The sequence below is a fragment of the Sorghum bicolor genome, chromosome 2, assembly GCF_000003195.3.
Source record: "Sorghum bicolor cultivar BTx623 chromosome 2, Sorghum_bicolor_NCBIv3, whole genome shotgun sequence".
Lineage (NCBI taxonomy): Eukaryota > Viridiplantae > Streptophyta > Magnoliopsida > Poales > Poaceae > Sorghum > Sorghum bicolor.
In genome coordinates, this window is record NC_012871.2 from 6,027,169 (window position 1) to 6,052,255 (window position 25,087).

The following is a 25,087-nucleotide window of genomic DNA, read 5'->3' on the forward strand; positions in this document are numbered from 1 at the left end:
TCACCTTGACCTTGGCCTTGTTTCTTCATAACTTGGTGTTCTTCGACCCACTCATTGAGATCGACACATGATGCGAAAAACTCCTGCAGCATTGCGGATCACATCAGAAGTATCGTCTGAGATAACCACCTTACTTGCACCTGCCACATCTTCATAGAACTTCAAGCTGTCATCACACCAATCACTGATCAACTTCTCAAATTTCTTACCAAGCTCTCTTGAGGAACACTGACGCAGCAAATCCTCGATCCACTCTTCCACGGGAAGAAGCCGTGGGCCTTCGAAGAACATGATAAGGAGAATGGCGATTGCCTCCTTCACTTTCTTGCTGTCTTTCGCATCCCCTCTATACCCAGCTAAGGTGTGAAATGCATTGAGAAATTGCTGATAGCCCACTTCTAAATCTGGTAGATCACAATTGATTAACTTGGGGTAAATTCCACTAGTATAAAGTGACATAGACTTCTTCATGATCTTAGGTAGCTTCTCATCTATCTCAAATCTTTGCCCACCACTAGTGACTATCCCTCTAAACCAACTCTGATACTTCTCAGCCACTAGATCAAGATTTTTAGTACCATCTGTAAGTCTAATGACATAAGTTCCCTGCCTTGTTTTATCATCAGGAGGAGTCACAGGGACAACAACTTCATTCCCTCCAGCCATGACAAAAGTCAATTTCACAGTGGTGTCTTTGTCCATAGCTGCTCGAATTTCTTCAACACACTTCTTATATCTTTTAGCAAACTTCTTTGGCTTTCTCATATCAAAAGTCGTGATTGGAGTAGGAATGTCCTGTGCAGAGCATTGAACGACATATGAGCAGACAACACTGAAAATGGATCAAACCAATGGCAAAAGCCTATAAATACAGAACCTTTTTTTGGGGGGTTTGAGGTTTACACTTACATCTAGGATCCCTGTGTCAACCTCTTCAACTTTCTGCTTTCCTTTGTTTGGTGCCATATCTCAGTATGTTGCTCGTCTTCCGTTGTGTAGCAGTATACTAGGCCTACGCTGCACACCTAACAAGAAAAAATGGGAATTTGTTGACACGAATAACGTTGGGTAAACAAGACTGATACTTTGATGTCCTCAGTTCCCCACCAAATCTAATTGAGCATTTGGCTTTGCATACATAGCAGTATACTACTCTGCACAGTTAACAAGAAAAATTGGGACTTTTTGTTGACACGAATAGCGTTGGGTAATTAAACAAGACTGGAACTTTGATATCATCCTCAGTTCCCCACCAAATCTAATTAAGCATTTGGCTTTGCATACAGAGAAACTAATATAAAGATCTGTATGCATGAAAAGAAAATACTACTACACTACATGCTTCAACAATTGCAACGCATTAATCAGATCTAGCCACAAAACCCCAACACAGTTCCATGCAGCAGAAGACAAATTGATATGGCTACATCACAACTATATATAGCGAGTGGTCGATGAAACTGCAGAGAGGGTGGCGGGGGAGCCTACAGAGCTAGAGAGAGCGAGACGAACCTGCACAGCACAGAGCGTGGGCGGCGACCGGCGAGAGAGGAGAGGGTTCGATCGAATCGAACAGAGCAACTAGATCAATCGTCGTAGTGTGGATGCTGCGGGAGGACGTGCAATGTCGTGGCCGGGAGAGAGGGAGAACTGGAGAGGAGAGTCGAAGCCTGCAGTCGATCGCCGTTCGTCCGGCCGGCCACTGGCTGGCCGTACGCCCTCGTTCTGCTCCTATGCCGACGAGCTGGTCGTAGTCGCGGGCGCCACCTCGCCGTCTCCGTCGCCGTCGGCGCCGGCGGCGGCGGTCACCATGGGCGAGCGCGCGTGAGCGACCTAGCTAAAACCCCCGCCTTTCCGACGCGAGCAAGATGCGGTGGACGGTGGCGGTGTCTCTGCGCTGCGGTCTAGTACACGCTTCTTGGCGTTGTACTCCACTACTCCTCCTGTCCTGTAGACTCACTCTACGGCGCGGCGCTTCCTCGAGTTCGCGGCCCTCTGTTGTATCGACCGACCGCTCGACAGGTCCCACTTACCGGAACGGGAATGCAGGATGCACAGGTTGGAGAGAGAGAGAGAGAGTAGAGGGTCAAGAGGGAGGGAGGGAGGGAGGGAGCGCGGCCGCCGCGGCGGAGCGCTTGCTTGCTGTGCATGGTGGTGGGAAAAGCTAAAAGGCAGGGGTACAATGGTAAACACAGTGGACCGTGCATTGGTTCGAGTTGGTCTTGCTTTTGGTCCGTTGCAGCACCGAGTGTCAGTGTACTACATCGTGTATATATATGTTGCGTCCGTATTTAGCCACGGTAGAAAAACAAAGCAGCACACTGATACTGAAAGAATGAGACGGTGATTCCACTCATCTTATTTCTCACGCCTCGTTTAGTTTCAAAAATTTTCAAGATTCTTGACCATGTTGAATCTTTGGACACATGTATGAATTATTAACTATAGATTAAAAAATAACTAATTATATAGTTTGTCTGTAATTTCCGAGATAAATCTTTTGAATCTAATTGGTTTATGGTTGGAAATAATTACTAACAAACAAAAGTGTTATAGTAGCCAAACCCAAAAAATCACGAACAAAACAAGGCCTTATTTTCTAGTTTGTCCCGGTTAGCAGTTTTATTAATCCTATATGGTGTTTAGGCTGAAATATAATGTTGAAAGTAGAATCGATGCAAAACGAAGGTAAAAATAGTTTAAATTTTGAACTTATTCAATACTAGGTAGCGTGCCCGTGCGTTGCTACGGGATAGCTAACATTTTTATTAAAAATACATGTATCGCACAATAAGATAATAATATTATAATAAAATTTAAATACCAGCTATAAAGTTACATTTAACTTAAAGAAACAAAGTTTCTGAAATCAAACATAGTCACGTAGAGCACGACGTTATAGCCTCACAATTTCTATCTACTTTATAGACCTTTCCGTGATACGATCAAGATAATGTTTAATATCGGCAGTTGTAGCCATAGTTTTTCCAAGCTCAACATTCTCTTGGTTACTCAACTGACATGTTTTTTTTGTTCTTTCACCTTCTTTTTCATGAAAAGTCATTGCATATCGTTCTCTCTCTGTCTCTTCTGATTTTTATAACCCCCATCTGGTGGCACCAACCCCGAATGGATACATGTAAGTAGTTGACAACACAAAAAACTTATAACTTATAGGGACGCAGTTGAAAGTTTATATACCTCGACCTGTTGTATTTGTAAGGTCCCCCAAAGGTACGCGATCACTGTTTGCCATTGGCGTGTCCATCCCAACTATGTGTCCCGCCGATTCAAAGGAAAATAGTGACCGCTAGGTGGCAGCATGTGAAATGAAGAATCAAAGAAAAAAACCATAAATTACAGGAATTAGCCTGTCTATTTTGGTCGCTAATTTATAGGGAACAAAACTATGTACCGATCCGAAAACAAAACAGTGAACATGTACTGAGCATTATTTTAGAAGTTTATTTGTAACTGACAATTTATTCTGTTGTCTACCAACCATTATTACGTCATATTTTTCTCTGCCTGCAAGCTGTCAAATAGAGAGCTGTTTTAAAATTTTTATTTTCAATAGCTGTACCCGCAATCTAAAATTTTACAAGATTTTGTTACCTTTGAAACAAAATGATGTGTATAATATAAATGCATAGTATTTATATTTTGTGTCACATAAATGATTTAGTACTTATAATATAACATGATTTCAGTTGTCTAACTCACCTTGTTTTAGGGTTGTGGACTGGCCAGGAAACACAAGAGCGAGGGCGACTCTAGGACCTGGCAAAACGCAGGATTGACGGCTTCAAGGACGCTCGCAGGGCTGAGGTGCGACGTCCTCGTCGGCTTCAAGGACAGGCGAGCGAGGGCGAGGAAAACTCCAGGACCTAGCAACGCAGGTCGGGCTCGGGCGTCGGGCGACGGCGTTGGGCGCGATGGCGAGGGCGACCTGGCAACGCAGGTCGGGCGACGGCGTCGGGCGTCGGCGTCGGGCGAGGGCGAGGGCAGGACCTGGCAAAACGTAGGATTGATAGCTTCAAGGACGCTCATAGGGCTGAGGTGCGACGTCCTCGTCGGCTTCAAGGACAGGCGAGCGAGGGCGAGGAAAACTCCAGGACCTGGCAACGTAGGTCGGGCTCGGGCGTCGGGCGATGGCGTTGGGCGCGAGGGCGAGGGCGACCTGGCAACGCAGGTCGGGCTACGGCGTCGGGCGTCGGCGTCGGGCGAGGGCGAGGGCAGGACCTGGCAAAACGTAGGATTGGCGCCTTCAAGGACGCTCACAGGGCTGAGGTGCGACGTCCTCGTCGGCTCCAAGGACAGGCGAGCGAGGGCGAGGAAAACTCCAGGACCTGGCAACGTAGGTCGGGCTCGGGCGTCGGGCGATGGCGTTGGGCAAGGGCGAGGGTGACCTGGCAACGCAGGTCGGGCGACGGCGTCGGTGTTGGGGGCGAGGGCGAGGGCAAGGGTGAGGGCGACTATCCAGACCAGGCAACGCAGGTCGGGCGTTGGGCGTCCGGGGCGAGGGCGAGGGCGACTCTCCAGACCTGGCAACGCAGGTTGGGCGTCGGGGGCGAGGGCGAGGACGAGGGCGAGGGCGACTCTCCAGACCTGGCAACGCAGGTCGGCGTCGGTGGTCGAGCGTCGGGCGAGGGTGACGGCATTGAGGGGGCTCCAGGATGTCGCTGATTGCGGTTTCTTTCCTTACCGAAGACTACGTAGGATCAGAAAGAGATGCAATTTCATATCAGGAATCCTGTATTTTCCTTATTTCATTTCGCACCATTCCACATCCCTGATTATATATTATTATGTATTGTAAATTTGCATCAGGAATCCTTTCCTATTTTCTTTTTCAATTTATACCCTTCCACCTCCTACTATACGTACGGGATCGATGATTCGCAAGTAGGGGAACGGGGGAGCGACCCCAAAAAAAGTCGCACCATTTAGTGGTCTTACTTTTGTTCTTTTTAGTTGTAGGAGATCAAGTGTCTTTTTATGTAAGAGCATGTATCAATAGAGGCGGCAAACCACCTTAGCTCTTGTTTAGATTTTATCGGACTTACCTCAATCCAAATGTGTTGGGGTGAAATTTAGTTGGTTACCTCAATCCAAAATAGTGTATCAATAGAGGCGGCAAACCAATCCAAATATTTATTGGTTATTTTGTCATCGACAATGTTAGGCTTTTGAAAATATTCCCAAATGTTCTAGAATATAACCATGCATTACATAAATTATTTATCATATGTTTGGTTCAAAGACAAGGTGGAATGAGATGATATTTCGATATTTTTTTATGAGATCGTTTTGACTCCTGTTTTGGTTAAAAGGTATAGATCCATCTCAATTTTTTGTTTGGTTTGAGGGAGGGATGGACTTGTCTAAAAAGGTATGGACCCATCTCATCCCTAGGACTTAACATAGTTCCTATGTGGGCGCCGAGCGCACCTGCTAAGTGTTGCCCTCGAGCCTCATCGATTGGTTGAATCGATCAAGGGGTTAATCTGGTTGTAAAGGTGTTTAGTAGAAGGGTCAATCAACCTTGGTCTTAGATACTCATTAGATAGTCTATTAAGTATTTAAGTTGGGCCTTAATGGTGAAGCATGGTCACTTGTAATTGATGAGAGAGAAGGTATGGTAGAAGGTATGAAACCATAAGTAGATATTGGCACCACCCTCTAGGTGTCGTACCATCTATCAAAGATGTAGATGATGATGGAGAAGCAAAGGATAGGGTGTAAGGCCTTGTTTAGTTCACCCCAAAAACTAAAAACTTTTCAAGATTTCCCGTCACATCGAATCTTGCGGCACATGTATGGAGCATTAAATATAGATGAAAATAAAAACTAATTACACAGTTTGCCTGTAAATCGCGAGACGAATCTTTTAAGTCTAGTTACTCCATAATTGGATAATGTTTGTCAAATAAAAACGAAAAGGCTATAGCGTCGTTTTTCTAAATTTTTTTGAAACTAAACAAGGCCTAAGCATAAAAATTCACATCTAGTCACAATCACCTGCTTGCTCCTGCTACGACTAAGGGAGAATGTACTCAAACAACACTTCAGCCCATATGCCTATTTGTCTGTCTACCTTCCTAAAGATTTGGCCCATTTTCTATTCTATTTGGGCTGCTTTTGATTCTCATGCCTGAGTTTTTTTTATTAAACCTAGATACAGTACATTTCTAGAGTTTTTTTACTTCTCCTTCGAGATCACCACTATGTGGGAGATAAAACGGAGGGGGAAATTTTTGCACATATATATGGATGTAGAAGCTGGTTTTGAAATTGTAACTACTCAACCAATATAAAGAACAAAACAAAACAAAGCCTAAAAATAAAAAAAACATGAAAACTATATTAGTCTTCTTTTAAGACTAAAAAAGAATAAGAATGCAACGTGTCCATAAAGTATAAAAATTCATAGCTTTACATCGGTACATGAAAATACCGCCAAGTGAAGATCAGAAATGGACATGTGTCTCAATTGCTCTTCAAAGGCCTGAAAAATAGAGAGAAACATGGAAAATTTACATACAGCACTACATAAAAAAATTTGGCTTACGGAATAAAAATATTTCTATATGATTAGTTGAAACTTTGTGAATCTAAACTCAAAACTTTGTAGTCATAGATTAATGCCTTCCAGCTGAGATGGTACATGCCTATGTATCAAACACCTACAAACTAAAAATCTTTCTATCATACATGAAAATTTTTATATGACATTACCAAAACTATATATTAAAAGGTTTAAAAACTTTGTAACAGAAAAGTTTTGCCCTTTTAAATGAATGAATTTCTACTAACATCTAAAAATTGAGTACACCCATAACCAAAACTTTAAGATCACAGAAACTTTGTACTCTGCATTTGGGAACTTCGAACTTTGTGAATGGAAAAAAACTTTCCATCATGGTCCTAAGATTTTGTAAAAAAAAAAGCTTCAGAACCTTTATAAATTTGGACTACACAAAAAATTGGACTTAAACATTAGAAACTTTGTAATACAAGCTTTAGAACCTTATAAAATACTAAAAGTTGTTGCGCTATGAATTCGCTAACTTTTATGTGCTAGCAGTATTTTGGTAAAACAAAAAGAAAATTTTGTACTTCTTACCACCCAAAAGAGTAGAATTCAACCCACAAACTTCATAATCCTAATAACTCCCCATAACATTATAAACTTTGCATTAAACATTAAAAATATTATAAACTTTGCATTAAATTTAGGAACTTTATACTAGCACATTTTAAACTTTGCAATTTCAAATTTCATGATCCAAATTTAGGATTAATAACTGGCAAGTCTGCAGTATATTATTCCTAAAACTTTGTTATCCGGGATCTTTTAAGTCACTTGTCAGGAATAATATACTGATGCCAATTGTTAGTTATCAGGGGAAAAAAATGTGGCTTTGCAGTAGGAAAGCGTGCGCCCGATTGGGGGTATATATCTGTGTCAAAATTTCTCTGCTTTTAATCCGGATTCTAGATTTATCGAGGTAAATCAAAAAGTTTATGGATTTTGACAGTGTAACATATTCATTTATATTTAGTAATTATTGTCCAACCATAGGCTAACTATTGTCTCGCAAATTACAGATAAACTATCAATTAGTTATTTTTTATATATGTCTAATGCTCCATGTGCCGTAAAATTTGATGTGATGAGAAATCTTGAAAAGTTTTTGGATTTTGGGGTGAATTGCCTAATTTAGTCCGCAAAAATTTTTAACTTTCACTACTGTAACATTTCGTTTGTATTTGACAATTATTATTCAATCATAGACTAACTAGGCTCAAAAGTTTCATTTAGCAAATTACAGACAAACTGTGCAATTAGTTTTTTATTTTTATTTAATATTTAATCTTGAATTTTTTTAGAACTAAACCAAGCCTAAAGAAGACCCTTGTTTAGTTCACCTAAAAATCTATTTTTTTTAAGATATGCCGACGACTTACTACTGGGAATCGTGGGTGCCGTATTTCTTCTCATAGAAATACAAAAACGTATCACCCACTTCCTACAATCTGGCCTGAACCTTTGGGTAGGCTCTGCAGGATCAACAACCATAGCTGCACGGAGTATGGTAGAATTCCCCGGTACGGTCATTCGGGAAGTCCCCCCGAGGACGACCCCCATACAATTTTTGCGAGAGCTGGAGAAGCGTCTACGGGTAAAGCACCGTATCTATATAACTGCCTGCCGCCTACGCTCCGCCATCCATTCCAAGTTAAGGGACCTAGGTTATAGTATCCCTATCAAAGAGCTGACGAAGGGGATGAGCGGAAGAGGTCGTCTACTGGACGCGGTTCAACTAGCGGAGACTCTTGGAAAAGATGGACTAAAAAGTGTTTAAACGTATACATGGAGTATTAAATATAAATGAAAACAAAAACTAATCGTATAATTATATATAAGTTGCGAGATAAATATTCTAAATCTAGTTATTTTAAAATTAAATAATAATTATCAAATATATACAGAAATAATACAATAGCCAAAGCTAAAAAAAAAAATATCGCGAAGTAAACAAAGCCTACCGCCCGTGTCCCGGGTTTCGTGATTTCCGAGAAAAATACTCGTGCCACTCCTAGGTCCGGCAACGTCAGGCGCTGCTCTTCGGCTGATCTCGATTCCGATAGGCACGACACCGACACACTCACTGCACACTCATCCCGTTAGCCGCCGTCCCGTCACCACCAATCTCTCACTGCTCGGTGGGTCCCACGGTCGGAGGCGGCGCCGTCTATACAAAAGTACAGCCACGACGACATCCATCGCACCCACCCACTCACGAGTCCATCAAACCACTCCACCCCGGTGCCGGTGGCTCGTCCTCCGACGCCAAGCCACGCCACCTCGCGCCCCAATCCGGAAAGCCCCGCCGCCGCCGCCGCTCGACCGGCCGTCGACCCATGCTTCGCGCGGCGCTCTTCCGCTCAGGTACGCGCCGCGGCCCAACCATACCCCGTCGCGCCGGGGCATTCCCTTCCCTGACTGATTTGACTGACCCTCCCGCACGCGCGCAGCCCCCGGGCTCCGCCGGTCTCCGGCGATGGCCGCGGCCGCGGCCCCCTTCTCCACCGCCGCCGCCGCCGCAGCGTGGCTCTCCAACGGCCCCGCCTCCACCCCGGTACGTGCCCGCCGCGGCTCCTGCTCCTCCCCGTCCCCCAATCGGTTCTCGGGTTCTGACGTTCTGTCTGATTACGCGTGGCTGCGCTCACCGCCTCGCCCGCCGGACTGACCGCGCATCCCGCTTCTCGCCTCTCGCCTCTCGCCTCCTCTCCGCAGCCTAGGGTGCGGCTCCTCATCGGCGGGGAGTTCGTCGAGTCGCGCGCCGACGAGCACGTCGACGTCACCAACCCAGTAAGCGCTGCTCCCCTCTGAAACGGATTTTTGATTCCGGGTTGAACGATCGAGTTCGGAACGGTCAACGGTGGATGTGTGACGCGTGCATTTGGGGTGGGGGGTGTCGCAGGCGACGCAGGAGGTGGTGTCCCGGATCCCGCTCACTACGGCCGATGAGTTCAGGGCCGCCGTCGATGCCGCCAGGACGGCTTTCCCCGGGTGGCGGAACACGCCCGTCACGACGCGGCAGCGCGTCATGTTCAAGTTCCAGGAGCTCATCCGGGCTAACATGGTGGTTCCTTGTTCTGTTAACGTCCTTATCGTGTCATCCTGATGTTATCTGGTCTTTGTTTTCGTGACTTTCAGTTGCCTCCTGGTTACAGGACAAGCTTGCAGAGAACATCACTACGGAGCAGGGGAAGACGCTGAAAGATGCTTGGGGTGATGTGTTCCGTGGCCTAGGTTAGTTCCCAGATTATTGGATTCATTGGAAGTGCGCATTTGGTCCTCTTATTTGGTTAGACAGTAGGAGTAATTATCTTGAAGTTTCTGTTTTGCCCAAAAGAAAATTCTATCATCACTTGATTCAGACCTTAGTTTTGCAACAACAGGCACATAAATCTTGCTTACTCATAGATGCTTGTCATTATTTGTGTAGTCTCACAAGTGGGCTCATGATTTTCACATCTAGATTGCATGAAAAGCCAATATTACTGCTGATTTTTTTTTATTGTAGTCCAAAATACTCTGCTCATATGCTTGAACTGTTGACCCTTTCTGTGATATAACTCTTTCTTATGTTGACCATTTTTTATACCATTTCGATTTTGAACTCCTAATCATATAGAGGTGGTGGAGCATGCTTGTGGAATGGGAACACTGCAAATGGGCGAATATGTATCAAATGTTTCTAATGGGATTGACACCTTCAGCATTCGGGAGCCACTTGGTGTTTGCGCTGGGATATGCCCATTTAATTTTCCTGCTATGATTCCCCTATGGGTATGCCTAACCTGACCTTTTCTTCCCTGTCAAATTGTTTCTAACAGAAGGCTGGCACCATTGATCACTTTGAATGTTTCTTCTCTCCAATGGCTGCAGATGTTTCCCATAGCAGTTACATGTGGCAATACTTTTGTCCTTAAGCCATCGGAAAAGGACCCAGGTTATTTTTTACTTTATCATCAAAAGTTATCAATTATTCCCCCCATTCCAAATTATAAGACGTTTTGGCTTTTCTAGATACGTAGCTTTTGGTATGCACTTCTAGATACATTGTAAAAGCAATGTATTTAGAAAAGCCAAAATGTCTTATAGTTTGGAATGGAGGGAGTAAATATATGACTTACATTCAACTAGTTCTGATCTTTATTTAAGACAAATAGCAAGCAGCATAAGCATTCCCTGCACCCCTCATTTCTGAGCCAACTAGTCACTGGGCAGATCCTTTTATTTTTATCCAGTTTCTTGACAAACTTTGTTATCGTCATGATATCTATGAACTAAAACTTGAAAATATACATGGCTGTATGCCTACTTGCTTAGCTACCATTGCAGGTTAGTAACTAAGTTGCATGTTTCTTTACATCTAATTAGGGAAAATGTAGTCATGCACATATTCTTTTTTAACTGTAAGGCCTATGATATAAGTACTGATTTTAATATGCGGTGTGTATGTGTTGCACCCAAATTGAATATTTGTACAAGTGTTATAAGATATGCAAGGAAATGATTTCTCTGGTAGCTGGGAGCTGCTTACCACACTGGCTCATGAAAGGGTTAAATGTAGATTATAGGTTGCACTGCGATTCTTTTGAACAATGGAAACTGAGTTACTCTCAGTGTGACACTTATTTAATTGATGTAATAGCATTGATACATTAATGAAATATGAAGAGCTGAATATGATGCCTTACAAAGTAGCAAATACTATACAAACTCCTTTAAATTGCTTTAAGTTCGACTAATTTGGATTGGAAATCTTACGGTATGCTCCGTTTTTTAATTGTTATACTACAGGGGCTGCTATGATGCTTGCGGAGCTAGCAATGGAAGCTGGTTTACCTAAGGGTGTTTTGAACATTGTTCATGGTACCAATGTATGGTATTCTTTGCTACCTTTCTATTTTTGATAATATGTTTCTCAGTTGTCATGTATTGCTGGTGTTGGTAGTGTACACGAGACATGACAACTGCCAGTTTTGGGATAATGCTGCCTAATGTACTCTGTAGAATTGTTTGATCTTATATTATTTCCTTTTTTAAAAAACATTAACTAATTTATTCTGTTGACCTTCATATCTTTTAGATTGTTTGGTTCTAATTGCACTTCACCAATGCAGGATGTTGTCAACAATATTTGTGATGATGAGGATATTAAGGCTGTATCTTTTGTTGGTTCCAATACAGTAAGTGAATCTGGTGAATTATCTATTTCTCTATTTGTTGTACAATTTTTGCATCAATAGTGTGTTGGATATTTTGTTCTGCATAATATGTACAAATGATCTGTGAACCTTTTCCTTTTTCATCTTTGTATGTCATTAAGTTACTAATCATCATCATTAAAAAAACAATTGGACTACTCACAAACATGTCTCACATGTCTAATCTTTTGAATCATCGTTATCATATTGCTTCAAAATCTAATTAATTTTATCTTTACATAATTTATCTATTTTGAATTTATCAAGAATCCAGTAAGAGCTATGCATTTACACAGTTATTTCTGTTATCGTATTTATGTTAACAACATGCTAATGTGTTGTCACAATATTATAAAGATGCATTTATAAACCCTAGTTGAACTTTTTACATTAGATTTACAAGCATATACTACATTGGAATAATGATGCTTCTAGTGCTGAAAGCTAGTCCCTTCCTTTTCTCATTGAGCAATTATGATTTCTGTGTCTCAGGCTGGTATGCATATATATTCTAGAGCATCAGCAGCAGGCAAGCGTGTTCAGGTTAGTTTGTATATCTGCTGACTCAGTCAAAACTATTTTTATTTTCTACCTTATTGTAAGTAGCATGATCCACAACATTCTGTTTCTTTATAGTGCAATATGGGAGCAAAGAATCATGCAATTATCCTTCCTGATGCTGATAGAGATGCTACATTGAATGCCCTTATTGCTGCTGGGTTTGGTGCAGCAGGGCAAAGGTGCATGGCATTGAGCACTGCTGTTTTTGTTGGCGGCTCAGAATCATGGTATACCCTATTAAGATGACTTTTTTTTCCTTGTATTGTCTTCTGAGGTAGCAGAACTAACAAAAAATTATCCTAGGGAGGATGAATTAGTCAATCGTGCAAGTGGTCTCATTGTTAATTCAGGAATGGTTAATGATGCAGACCTTGGTCCTGTGATCAGCAGACAGGTATGTTTTGGACTGCCTCACAATTTATGTTATTTGTATTATGCAACTTGTGGATACACAGTGTCAATAGCTTTGTGAATGTTAGTCACATAGAATTACCTGTTTTTCCGAAAATACAAGAGCTGTTTTCCCCCATATGATCTGACTATCGAAAGATTAGGAGGAGAATACATTGCATCCTCATCCCTCAAACTGAAAATGATTATCTGAACTTTGGACCTTGATGAGCATCTATTGGTAAAAAGGCAATCCACATAGCATGGTATTCATTGATTTACCTTTCTGAACGGGGATGGGACACAAAGACCTTTGTTTTGCCAGATAGTTCAGGGGCTGTTTTTTGTTATCAAAAAGTGTCTATAAAAGTGTAAATAGGGTTCTATACAAGAGGCCTTCACTTGTGCGACCTGAATATTGAATAGAATTCTACTGGTAGGTGGTAATCAGTGCTAACACTGAGATGGGCCTATTGTATTAAAATTAATTGGCTTGGAGATTAGTCAGTGACATTATTGTATCATAGTGTGGACTTTGCTTAGTACTTAAGCACCTAGTATCGAAGTTGATCTCTGGCCTCAACTTAGTTCAGGATTCAGGATCATAGAATGTTTTCTTGTCATATAATCATATGCGAGTTATCCAGTCTTGTTAGTATTTATGAATGACTGAAGTATACTAGCTTTTGTGTTTTGCTGTAAAACTATTATCTGCTTGGGACTCGTACCATTATGGCAGTTACTAGGTCGCTTATCAAAATGAATTTTATGTTTGTTGCGGGGATCTCTTATCTTGCAGTCTTACTTCACTACCCATGAAGTGTCTAGCTTCGGAATTGAGGGCTTCTGGTTTTCACTGTTTCTTTTCTGCTAACACTCACTAAAATCAGGCAAAGGATCGTATCTGTAAGTTAGTCCAAAGTGGTGTCGACAGCGGTGCTCGTATATTGCTTGATGGAAGAAAGATTGTGGTAATTTTCAATAATCCAGTTATTTATTAGCCTGCCTGCAGTTGTACTATATCTTGTTAACCTGAAATCTCTGTAATGTGCAGGTTCCTCAATATGAAGATGGAAATTTTGTTGGTCCAACCATTCTGGCTGATGTTAAAAGTGACATGGAGTGTTACAAGGTAGTTTTCACAAAGTGATTATGAAATTTAACTTTGCATCTCAGCTGTAGGATTTAGGGTCATGGAGAAGCAGAACTATTTGTAGGATCTGCTGTCCGTATCTTTCAAGAATTGAAATATGGAGTGCACTGTGTAGGTAAATTGGTTCCAAATTGAAGTGCAAACCTTGAATATGTTTGACAGTTGACACAACCGTTATTAGGAGCCATTATCCATTGTGAAAATGCATTCTGAATTGTATAATGCTGATGCGCCATTTAACGTAATCCCTTATTATGACTGGAGAACTAATGTTCCTCAGCACCCCATAATGGGTCACAAATCATGTACTTTGCATAATGTGTATTCAAACTGCAATTGTGTTTTCCCACCTTCAAGCCAGCACCTCCCAAGATCCCCATGAGCGGATTATCCTTTTGTGGTGGTGGAAGCACATATGCATGTTTTAATTAACAGTTCATCAGAAGATTTATACATATTTCTCAGTGTCAGTGGTAGCTGCTGCGTACTTCGTAAGCTGTGTGAAGAGCCTTACTCAAATTAAGTATTTTCTCAAATCTTAAAAACAATCTTGGAAAGATTGTACAAATTGGAGGTCAAATATTGCTGTTAGTTAGCAAGTCATTCCCAAAATAAATCAAGGAGACTTATCTTGATGAAGGTATATATTGATTGAACCTTACTAACTTATTGAAACAGGAGGAAATATTTGGTCCAGTGCTTCTCTTAATGAAGGTAGGCTGAATTTCTTTTTTCCTTTACTTTCAGCATCAATAGGATGCTGCGCTGCTACTACTGATCCTTTTCTTTTCTCAAAATTTCAGGCAGAGAGCCTAGATGATGCCATCCAAATTATAAACAGAAACAAGTAATTCTTTCTCCTCTATGTTTGTAGATCTGAAGCATTCCTTGCAATCTAGTATATATATTTATTCGTCCCTGTCTGCAGGTATGGCAATGGGGCTTCCATATTTACAACGTCTGGTGTCTACGCCAGGAAATTTCAAACAGACATTGAAGCTGGCCAGGTATAGTATGTGTCATTTTCAAAAGACTATTATGAGTGCTACATGAAAAAAAGAAAAGAAAAGAAAAAAAAGAAAAGAAAGAAATGGTTCCATTCTGAATTTGATAAAACTGGATACCAGAAGAAAATGAACTGACTCATGCAGCATGTATTGTTATTCATAATGTTTTTATGGTTTTATTTGCAGGTGGGCATCAACGTGCCGATTCCAGTTCCCCTGCCATTCTTCTCCTTCACGGGCAGCAAAGCTTCATTCGCAGGAGATTTGAATTTCTACGGTACATGATTCTCAGCTTAACAACACTCGATCCTTCCCCAATAGTCACAATGGCACTGACTTTTTCGCGAGTAACTAACACGATGGCATGGGATGTCAGGCAAGGCTGGCGTGCAGTTTTTCACCCAGATCAAGACGATCACGCAGCAGTGGAAGGAGTCGCCGGCACAGCGGGTCTCCCTCTCCATGCCCACCTCGCAGAAGTGAGACATCAAGCACCCCCACCCCACTCTCCGAAGCTTCACTCCTCTGGACATAGACATAGACCCAATGCATGGCACCAGTTGTCCAGGGGATTGGTAGGCACGGCAGCACTCCATGCATGGTGTGCTCGCTCTCTCTTTTGTCGGACACCATGCATGCTCATTCAAAACATCCAAGAGCGCTGCTCATTCTGCTCTGTAAAAGTTATAGAATACTGTAAAAGCCCCAGGTCTGTAGATCGAGTGTCATGTGTAAACCCACAATAAGAGGAGAAATAAAAATGCCGGCTGTGCTGGTCTGTGGTATTTGCCTGTGCGATTTTCCTTTCACAAATATGTCCTTGACACCCATTATTCCGTCAACCTACATCCCCGGTCGTGTTATGTACGTACGTATGTAGCATGTGTTCAAGAAGCGTAAAAGATAAACCAGTGATCTTCACTAATATTTGGATTATTAAACTGATAGGAATGCAATACTATTTTAAAAGCAAGTTTCCATTCAATTATGATCTGCATTATACATTCCCGACTGCGTATGAGGACTCCAGGCGTATGACATTCAATCATTCTGAGCACATCATTTGAAGGACTTGAAATGGCGTTGTTCCAAAATCACTCCAAGCGCAAACGAAATTCCCGAAGCAAAGATACCCAAGCCAACTCTGAATCCTTGGCAAGGTAGAAACTCAATGCAGCAGACGGAACGCGATTTGAAACTCAGACGAACAAACTGCGCGCAAAAACAGAACTCGCGGACTGTCTGATACAGTACCTGCGGACTGTTCGCTACAGTACCACGGAGGAACCATAAAGGTATTTCTCGACCCTGTGTTCACATCATTCCTTTTGCCAAGTCATAGATAAAAGGACCAGAAACAATGTAGCACAGCTATGCAAGATATATCAGAATATATGGCACGTGATGATAGATTCTGCTTCAGAGTTCATACAAATCTTTATTACAACAAGTTGATGACTCAGAACTGAGTGAACAACATAGGTTTAGCAAACCACTCCAATAAAACACACGCAATATGTTCCATTTTGTAGACAAGCAAGCAGACAATAAACTGGTTGTAATAAAATATTAGCACACGGCATAGAAAAGCTTAGGATACATCTTCCTGAATATGAAGAATGAGGTTCCCCATCATCTTGTTTTGTGAATAGTGATGATGTGGATGCATTTGGGATGGGAAATCTGCAGCAAGCAAGTTAACGTGGAAGTCTGAAACACCTGTCTGTATAGTCGAAGATTCAGCTTGTACTAATGATCAATGACCTGTCACAGTAAGAAAGGTAGGAAAAGAAGCGGCTATTAGTTGAGTGTTCTTTTAGCAAAATGGTACTGCTGCTTTACATTTGCCAGACATGTTACCTTGTATATTCGGGCAGTGCAATACTGAGGCAAGATGTGATGAATTAAGCTTGAATCTCCTCGATCTCATTCGCCCCACTGCTGCTAGCCTCATTGCTACCTTCAGAACTCTCTGCAGTTTCTGGCATCTCGAAAATCAGCGTCGCCTCCTCGCCCTCGACTAACAACAACACATCAAGACTAACCCTGTTGGGATGCTCCCTGGCTTCTTTTCTCACGACGTCGATGATGGCGCTGATGCACGGGCTGTCTCCTCGATACCATTCACTGCATTGGAACTGGACATGTCGAAGGCTCACGAGGTGCTTGATACCCATAGGTGGGTCTGTATTTGGTGGGCCACCGTAGAACTGGAACTCGAACCCAAGCCAGTCCAGGCTTGGCATAGCTCCTTCCTGGAAGGTAATCCGTGGCACTCGGCTGTCAATAGTGAGGAACTCGAGCTTTGCGAAGCCTCCACTGCTAATGACTGCAGGCTTTCTGAGGACACCTTCGAACCTTAGGTCCAGAAACACCAGGTAGGGCATCTCCCGCAGAATCTCTAGATCCTGCTCCTCTAGCTTGCAGATCCTGATGTCCAAGGTGACAATATTGTTGAAGTGCTCTTTGATCCACTGCGGAATGTGCATGTGCTTGGTGCTGACGATTAGTCCGCCATTGCCAATCCCATATGTTAAGTTGAACGATAGGATCTCCCCTGCCAGTGTTGACACCAGATCACTATTCTTCCAAGCTTGGCGGACGCAACTAGGCAATCTCTCCAATTTTGAAAGCTGACCAGCTTCAAAGGGTAGTGTGCCGACTCTTGTGTATAGAGTCTTCAGTTTCTTCAGTCCCCCAATTTCCCTTGGTATCTTCCTCACATTAGTATACTCCAAATCTAAAGCCTCTAAATGCTGCAGTTTCCCAATATCCCGAGGCAGCTTTGTGATTGTTTCAACTCGTCTCAAACGCAGAGCCTCCAACCGCTGGAGGTTCCCGATCTCACGGGGCACCTCTGTGATGCTTGTTCCACTCAGGTTAAGCTTCTCCAAGTGCTGCAGTTTCCCAATCTCCTTGGGCAGCTCTGTGATCCCTAAGTTCCAACTCACGTCCAGATTCTTCAACTGCTGCAGTTCACCAATGTCCCTAGGTATCCCTGAGAGCTCACGGTTATAACTCACGTCCAGAGTCTTGAGTTTCTTCAGTGTCCTGATGATCTCCCAGGCCTGCTCTCTGATGTTTGATCCACCGATGCACAGAGTCTCTAATATATGCTTCAGGTTCCCCATCTCCCTAGGCAGCTCTGTGAGCTCTTTGTTCCAACTCACGTCCACAGTCTTCAATTGCTTTAGGTCACCAATCTCAGCAGGTAATCTTATGATCTTTGTTCGAGACACTTCCAAAGTCTCCAAATACTGCAGCCTGGCTACCTCTGTTGGGATCTCAGTAATCCCCTCTCCACCAGACACTAGCAGGTGCCTGAGACGGTGCAGCCCACACATATCCTTCAGATGTTGATTCTCGAGAACCCCACTGTTGTTTCGAGCGTCCAACACTCGCAGCTGTTGCAAATGCTTGTAAGGGATCTTCTCAGCATCTTCTAAAACGACAAGGGACCGGACATGATGCCAATCATCAATTCCCGACAAGGGATCCACTGGATCACTGCTTGCTGGCGAGTGGTCAATACATAGCCGACTGACCGGAGAGCACGGAATGTCAGAAGTGCAAGTGATGAACTTGTGTTCACGCAACTTGCATCTAAGGTAATTTCGCATCATGGGGTGCAGGGAGAGGGAGCGACCTATAAAGAATCCCCTGCTGACAAGCTCATCAAAGTAGTCTTTTGCTACCTCTTCCTTGCAAACAAAACCTTGCTCGATCCATCGCCTTACCAAATCGTCCCTGATAAAACCATGATCCTCAGGGTATATTCTTTTTTTCGCGATCGGGTCCTCAGGGTATATACTGCAGTACAACAAGCAAGTCTTCAGCATATGATGAGGAAGATCCTTATAGCCAAGATCGAAACTCTCTACCAATGGTTCAAACCCTGGAGTGTTCTGAATCCCATTTCTCGTAACTTGTTCCTCAATCCTGCCTTGCAAATCACGTGTCTCTATACACAGCCTTTGTTGTTCTTGACGCTCTCGTTCCTTTGTCAATGCTGAAAACATACAAGCAAATGCTAATGGCATACCACGACACATGGTCACAATAGGGTGGTAACGGCCAAAATCTTCTCCAACCATGCCAGCGTACATATCAATCATTTGATAATGGAAGGGTGCTCTCCATAACCCATCAATTTGGTAGACCAAGGCATCAAAATCATCACGCCACTTGTCGGTTATAGCATTAACACGACTCGTCGTCACAATTCTACTGCCCAGATCGTTATCTGGAAGAGACTTCTTGATGGTTTCCCATTCTCCGCTATGCCAGATATCATCAATTATAACCAGGTACCTGTACAAGTTTAAAAAGAAAAATATTAATTAAATGCACTACCTGACAAAGACATTCCATCAGAGATCCTATGTGCATTGTTCACTGCCTCCATAGCCGAAGAGCACTTTCAAATACAGTATAGCGTCACAAACCATACCTACTATCATCACGGTGCTTAATGGAGTCTTAGATCAACTCAATCTCAGATCTCCTTTCCCCTATACCCTAAAACATGGCATAGGGGATTGAGAATACTATAGATAGTAGAAGATAGGGGAGATGGACTGCGACAGATGGAAAAAAATCGTGGTCTGACATACGTAGAATACTATTGTACTCCAAGTAGATTTTGATCATGTATTGAGCCCTACTAATCTTATAATTAATCCCCCTACTAGGGCACCGCATGAATTAGCTAGCCGATAAATCGTAGATTCGATTAGATTTTTTCCTCTCTGAGAAACCCTATTGGAGCCATACATCTAGGACATCAACCGCCTGCCTGTACGTGTGGACTTCATCGACGGATCGCATGACGTCTGCAAGTGCAAGATCGTCGGCTCACTGAGATTGGTGGCACTGGCACCCATTGCTGCCGTGGAGAAGACGACGGTGTTCTCTCGTCTCCATCATGCTGGCGCCTCTTCGGCCTTAAGATTGGTGTATCTCATGTCCTCTCACAGAAATTCTACAAGACACATCACTGATGACGGCAATAACGGCATCACATCTACTACGATAGCAATACCTGCAGCAACACATCATCCTGTGACATGTGTAAGACTCTACTCCATCCGTTCCAAATTATAAGTTATTTTGACTTTTTGGTACACCCATTTTGCTACGCATCCAGATAGATAATATGTCTAGATACATAACAAAATAGGATGAACTAAAAAAGTCAAAACGACTTATAATTTGGAACTGAGGGAGTATGCCCCACAACATCCTATGACATATGTAAGACTATCATGTCCTTGGCATAAGACTCGCCAATAACATCTTTTGACATGAAAGACTCCAGTGGCGGCATCCTCTGATATATATAAGATGCCCCCCATAATAATGTCCCCCTAACATACGCAAGACAAACCAACAAATCCTCTGACATAAGCAAGATGCTCTTCTACGACTGCAACTCTGTCTACAATATCGCATATTTTTTTGTGCCTTCGGCTATGTGCAGCTATGATATCGTCAACCTCAGCTACTACATGATTGTGTCCTAACTGAACTATGAATACACTCTGTATTCCAGTTTGTTTTGCAATCGGACTTTGCACCAAGCTAGGACACAATCACTCAAACTCATACCGGCACAGGAGTGACTGTGTCCATTAGATCCCCATCGGACTGTTGTGAGCAATGTTAGATCAACCAAATTCCTCCCGCTAATATTAGGCAGAGATAATAGTAGAGGTGTGTAACTGAAATTGAAGTGGTTAGATTATTATTATATTTTTTTAATCATAGAAGTTGGTAGAAGCAATTTCTAGGTTACTTGATCATCTTTTCTAATGATATAGGTGTCTAATTTATATGCAAATTTACAGATTTACCTTTTATAATGGTAGGGATACTTTATGTTATTTTTCAAAATGGTAAATTATGCAATATTTTTTTTACAGACATTAATAGATATAATGGATATAGGTGATCAAAGTCTACCAAATTAATTGCTTAATGCTTCTATTTTTTTTGTGATTCTATCTCTAGGATTTTTTTTTGTAGCACGTCTCGTAAAAATTGACATGGTGGCTCTGTTGTGGCCTTCAATTAGTTATAGCAAGATAGTACATAGGCCATATATGAAATGTAGATATTGGAGTGAAGATGTGAACACATGCTCACCTTTTATCCTTGAGGAAACTCGATATGATGTCGATGAGATGTTCATTCTTGGTCGCTGCTTTGGTGCCAGCAAGTAGCACATCAGTGCTTTCAGATGTCACTTGTTGTAGAATGCTGGCTAGAACCTCCATCATATTCTGACATGAAGTGATCGACACAAAAGCCCGGGCTTGGAACTTATCTTTAATCGCTTCATACACAAGGCGAGCAAGTGTTGTTTTACCCACTCCGGGAAATCCAAGGATGGATGCCATTTTGAGCTGCGGTGTGTTCTTCTCTTCTCCTACCAGGTGATCTATGAGCTTATCCCTCGGGTTTTCCATGTCCACGAGCTCTGAGATGTCCTTGTGGACATAGGGATCAACGACTCGAGCGTGCCGCTCGGCAGGACCAGAGTCGACGACGGTGGTTTTTCTTCTTGAAAATAAGCTCGGGATGGTGCTGGTCTGGGCGGAGTGCATCTTCCACTTGTTGCGGCACCGCTCGGACACATCATCGGCCCTTGTCTTGAGGTCCTGGAAAGGACTCGGCTGGATCTTGGCTTGCATAAAGCGCTTGCCGTCGTTGCTGCGCTTCAAACTGAGGATGAAGTCGTCGATGGCGTCGTTCATGTCGTCGGCGAGACGCCATGCTTCCTTCCTCAGCTCCTTGCCTTCCACATCGTGATCCACACTCTCCCATGTCACCCAAAGAATTGAGTGGATGGACTTGAGCTTGGATTTGATGACCCTCACGTCCTTCCGAGTTCGACGCCGAAGCCGGTACTCATGGTCACCACGCTGCTGCAGCAAAGCTCTCAGCTTGGCTACCACAGGCCCCAGGGCCCCCGTGGCTGCGGTCACGGGAGCGTCCTCCATGCCTCGGTCTCTCAGCGGTCAGAGCTTGGCTATTCTAGGTCGCTCGCACGGCCAGCAGGGCCGCCGGCGGCGATACGGTCCGGCAGCTGAGCTTGTGAGTTTGTAGTTATGTGTGTACAACTCTATGCAGTGAGTACGGCGGTTTTCCAAACTATCACTCCCGATGATGGTTATCATTGCACTAAGGCAACGTATCATATGCAATCTAGCTTCGTGTGTAAATTATACAACCACCAATTAAGACCACATGATCTAGATCCAACGTCTAAGATTTTTTTCACTGAAATCCCTTCACCTGTGGGTTTAAATCTAACCTGTGTGTATCTAGATAGGAAGGTTTAAGTGAAAAAACCTTAGACGTTGAATCTATATCCTTTTAATTGGTAGTTGCATAGGTTGCACATGAAGCTGAGTTGTACAGGATATATTTCCACACTAAGCACTTGCACTAAACCCAGATTGCAAGGCGCAGCGAAATCGAGATATTTGTTACTTTTTCTTTTGGACAAGCTTTTACTTTTACTTTATATATATATAGCACATGCCTTTTCTTTTGGATTATCAGGAACACCTATCTAGACATGTATACTATAATTCTGTTTGGTTTTCCTTACTAAATATTAGCCAGCTAAAATTATTTTAGCTATTTTTAGGTGACTAGTAGAACTAAACTGTTTTAGCTCTTTTTTTTAGTAAGTGTCTTTGAAAGTTTAGCTACTAAAGTAGCTAAAGTTTAACTAGCTAAAACTTAGCAAGAGGAACCAAATAAGCCCTTATTACGTTAATTTACATGACAACTTGGAATCTCAAGACAACTAGCATTGGCCACGGAGAGAAAAGCAAAAGCTACAACATCGATCACCTTGCAAAAGTACAGCACCTCCAATCCGATCTTGGTTGCCCAGTCGTAAGGGATTTTGCGATTCTTCTCTTTTGCTTTGAACAAATAAATGAACATGATGCCTTTCCTTTCCTTGAACAAAGGAAGACGAAGCCTGATTTTTAAGATATACCGCATCTCCTTTTATTTCACTGAATATGTAAATAAATAGCACTGGCGAAGCAACGGATTGGATGCTTTGGTTTCCTTGTGTCTGCCGCCGTGTCTTTAGTGGTGACGAGTACTGATATACTTCCTCCGCCCACGAAAGAGTCAATTTCTAGAGTTATCCTAAGTCAAATTTTTTAAACTTTGACCAATTTTCTAGAAAAAATGCTAAGATTTATGGTATCAAATTAGTATCATTAGATTCACTATAGAATATATTTTTATATGATGTGCATTTTATATCATAGATATTGTTACTCTTTTCTATAAAGTTAGTCAAACTTTAAAAAGTTTGACTGACACAGATTCTAAGAATTGACTCTTTCGTGGACGGAGGGAGTATATAGCATACGGAGAATATAATATAAATAAATAGAATCTGATATGCTTTCCTTCGCAGAACAGTAAAAGCTACTCTATATGCATGGTGTCATTCGGCAGTGCAAGCAACAAGCAAGCAGAAGACTTAGCTCGAAACCAATGCAAATCAAGAGAAGAGAGTCCATCATCTGGTTTACCAGTATCAAACACTAAAGATGCTTTTCCTAATAAAATAAACAAATCAAAAGATACTTGGGCACCCACAACGAGTATGCATTTCACACAGGCAAGACTGCATCAAGTCGGTAGATGTCAGTAAATAATAAGCACCACATTAAAATCGGAAACGGCTCGGACTCGGACATGATATAAGCATGCGGAACGCAAACTCCATTTACGGAAAGCATATATTACAAGTTAACCATTTCTATTTGTGGCAAATTTTCTTTTTCACTCGTTTTTTCTCCTTGCTTCCCGAACAGTCTCGCTGCTCTCCTTGATTTACCAGGCATCTTTCAGCCCACGCACATCCCACACATTACAAAAATGGATTCACTCAAGCAAGAAGCTATTCATCACATGTCAATCTGAGCTTTTTGAGATGTTTTATATAGCATCTCAGACATCTTAAAATACATAGGCGAAAAAATTGACATTATAAAGCATTTTAGAAGGCAAAAAAAACATACATCATTAGGCAACTTATATAACACGAAGTGACAAGCAGGAAAACAAAATATCATCAGCCTTAGAGCAAAACACACAAATACAGAAGCTAGTTATACAGAATTTCATCTTACCAAAAATTACACAATAATTAGAAATAGAACCGAACAGATTTTTTTTGAAAATAATGACAGGAGCTCTGCCTTTCAATTAAGATAGAGAAAAAGAGTTTATGTACAAGCAAGAGAACACTCCGAAAAGGGTATTAAGGACCCCGGGAGTAGGAGAATCCAAAGAAAACACTTTCTGCAGGGGCAAAAACAAAGGGTACTAAGCGAAAGTGAAGGCCCTCCTCCTTTGCTCTATGTCCTCTTTGATTCTTGTGGCCACCTATGACACCGTTTTTGAGGTATTATTAAAAATTCTTCTATTTCTCTCTTTTCAAATATTTCAAAATGTGTAGATCACTACCCTATTGAGCCATCTGCGTTCAGTGATTGGCACTTTTTACTGTCTCTTCCCACCATGCTTTGATCTGCACTGGGTCACCCTGAGGCTGTGCCAGCAGCACATTGAAGTTCTCTCAAGAGAGAATTGGGTCCCAAACTATCTTTGCAAAAGGGCAGCACAAGCAAAGATGTAGGACGATTTCTAAGGGCCCATTGCAAAGGACACAATGCTCTTCATGTGGCCATCCTCTCTTTTGTAGGTTTTGAGCTATGAGAATTTTGTCTTGTATTAGAACCTAGGTGAAGAACTTGCATTTGTTTTCCACCTATGCATTCCAAATCACACTACTAATTTTTGACCTTGTTGCATTAGTAAATTTTTGATATAATAGAGCCAAAATTGATGCGATAGCTTGGTGTCGCATTAGTTTTGCATTGATGCGAGCCGATGCAATAACTCTAGATGCAATAGCCTTGTCGCATCGGTTTAATTATCGAAATCACTAGAGAAATATTCTCCACCTCGATCAGACCTTAAACGTTTAATTTTTCTTTCAAGTTGGTTCTCAACCTCAGCTTTATAGGCCTTAAAATAATTAAATGTTTCATCTTTTGTTTTTAAGAGATACACATAGCAAAATCTTGTGGAGTCATCTATAAAAGTGAGAAAGTAACGTTTTCCATCTTTGGTTAAAATTCCATTC

At 42.2% G+C, this 25,087-nt stretch overlaps 2 protein-coding genes across 2 annotated transcripts; one reads left to right on the forward strand and one right to left on the reverse strand.

The window, feature by feature from the left end:
• On the forward strand, positions 8,720 to 15,694 carry LOC8075050 (methylmalonate-semialdehyde dehydrogenase [acylating], mitochondrial). Its single transcript, XM_002459428.2, has 19 exons — positions 8,720 to 8,956; positions 9,043 to 9,146; positions 9,305 to 9,379; positions 9,492 to 9,653; positions 9,745 to 9,823; positions 10,209 to 10,363; positions 10,463 to 10,526; positions 11,381 to 11,460; positions 11,704 to 11,769; positions 12,280 to 12,330; positions 12,424 to 12,575; positions 12,652 to 12,742; positions 13,629 to 13,709; positions 13,793 to 13,870; positions 14,570 to 14,605; positions 14,695 to 14,738; positions 14,820 to 14,898; positions 15,085 to 15,175; positions 15,275 to 15,694. Exons 1-19 carry the CDS (start codon positions 8,929 to 8,931, stop codon positions 15,379 to 15,381), a joined length of 1,623 nt encoding a protein of 540 aa, XP_002459473.1. The 5' UTR covers positions 8,720 to 8,928; the 3' UTR covers positions 15,382 to 15,694.
• On the reverse strand, positions 16,321 to 22,161 carry LOC8063640 (putative disease resistance RPP13-like protein 3). Its single transcript, XM_002461554.2, has 3 exons — positions 21,043 to 22,161; positions 16,759 to 19,209; positions 16,321 to 16,662 (listed from the first exon to the last, which is right to left on the reverse strand). The coding sequence occupies exons 1-2, from the start codon at positions 21,897 to 21,899 to the stop codon at positions 16,803 to 16,805; spliced, it is 3,264 nt and encodes a 1,087-aa protein (XP_002461599.1). The 5' UTR covers positions 21,900 to 22,161; the 3' UTR covers positions 16,321 to 16,662; positions 16,759 to 16,802.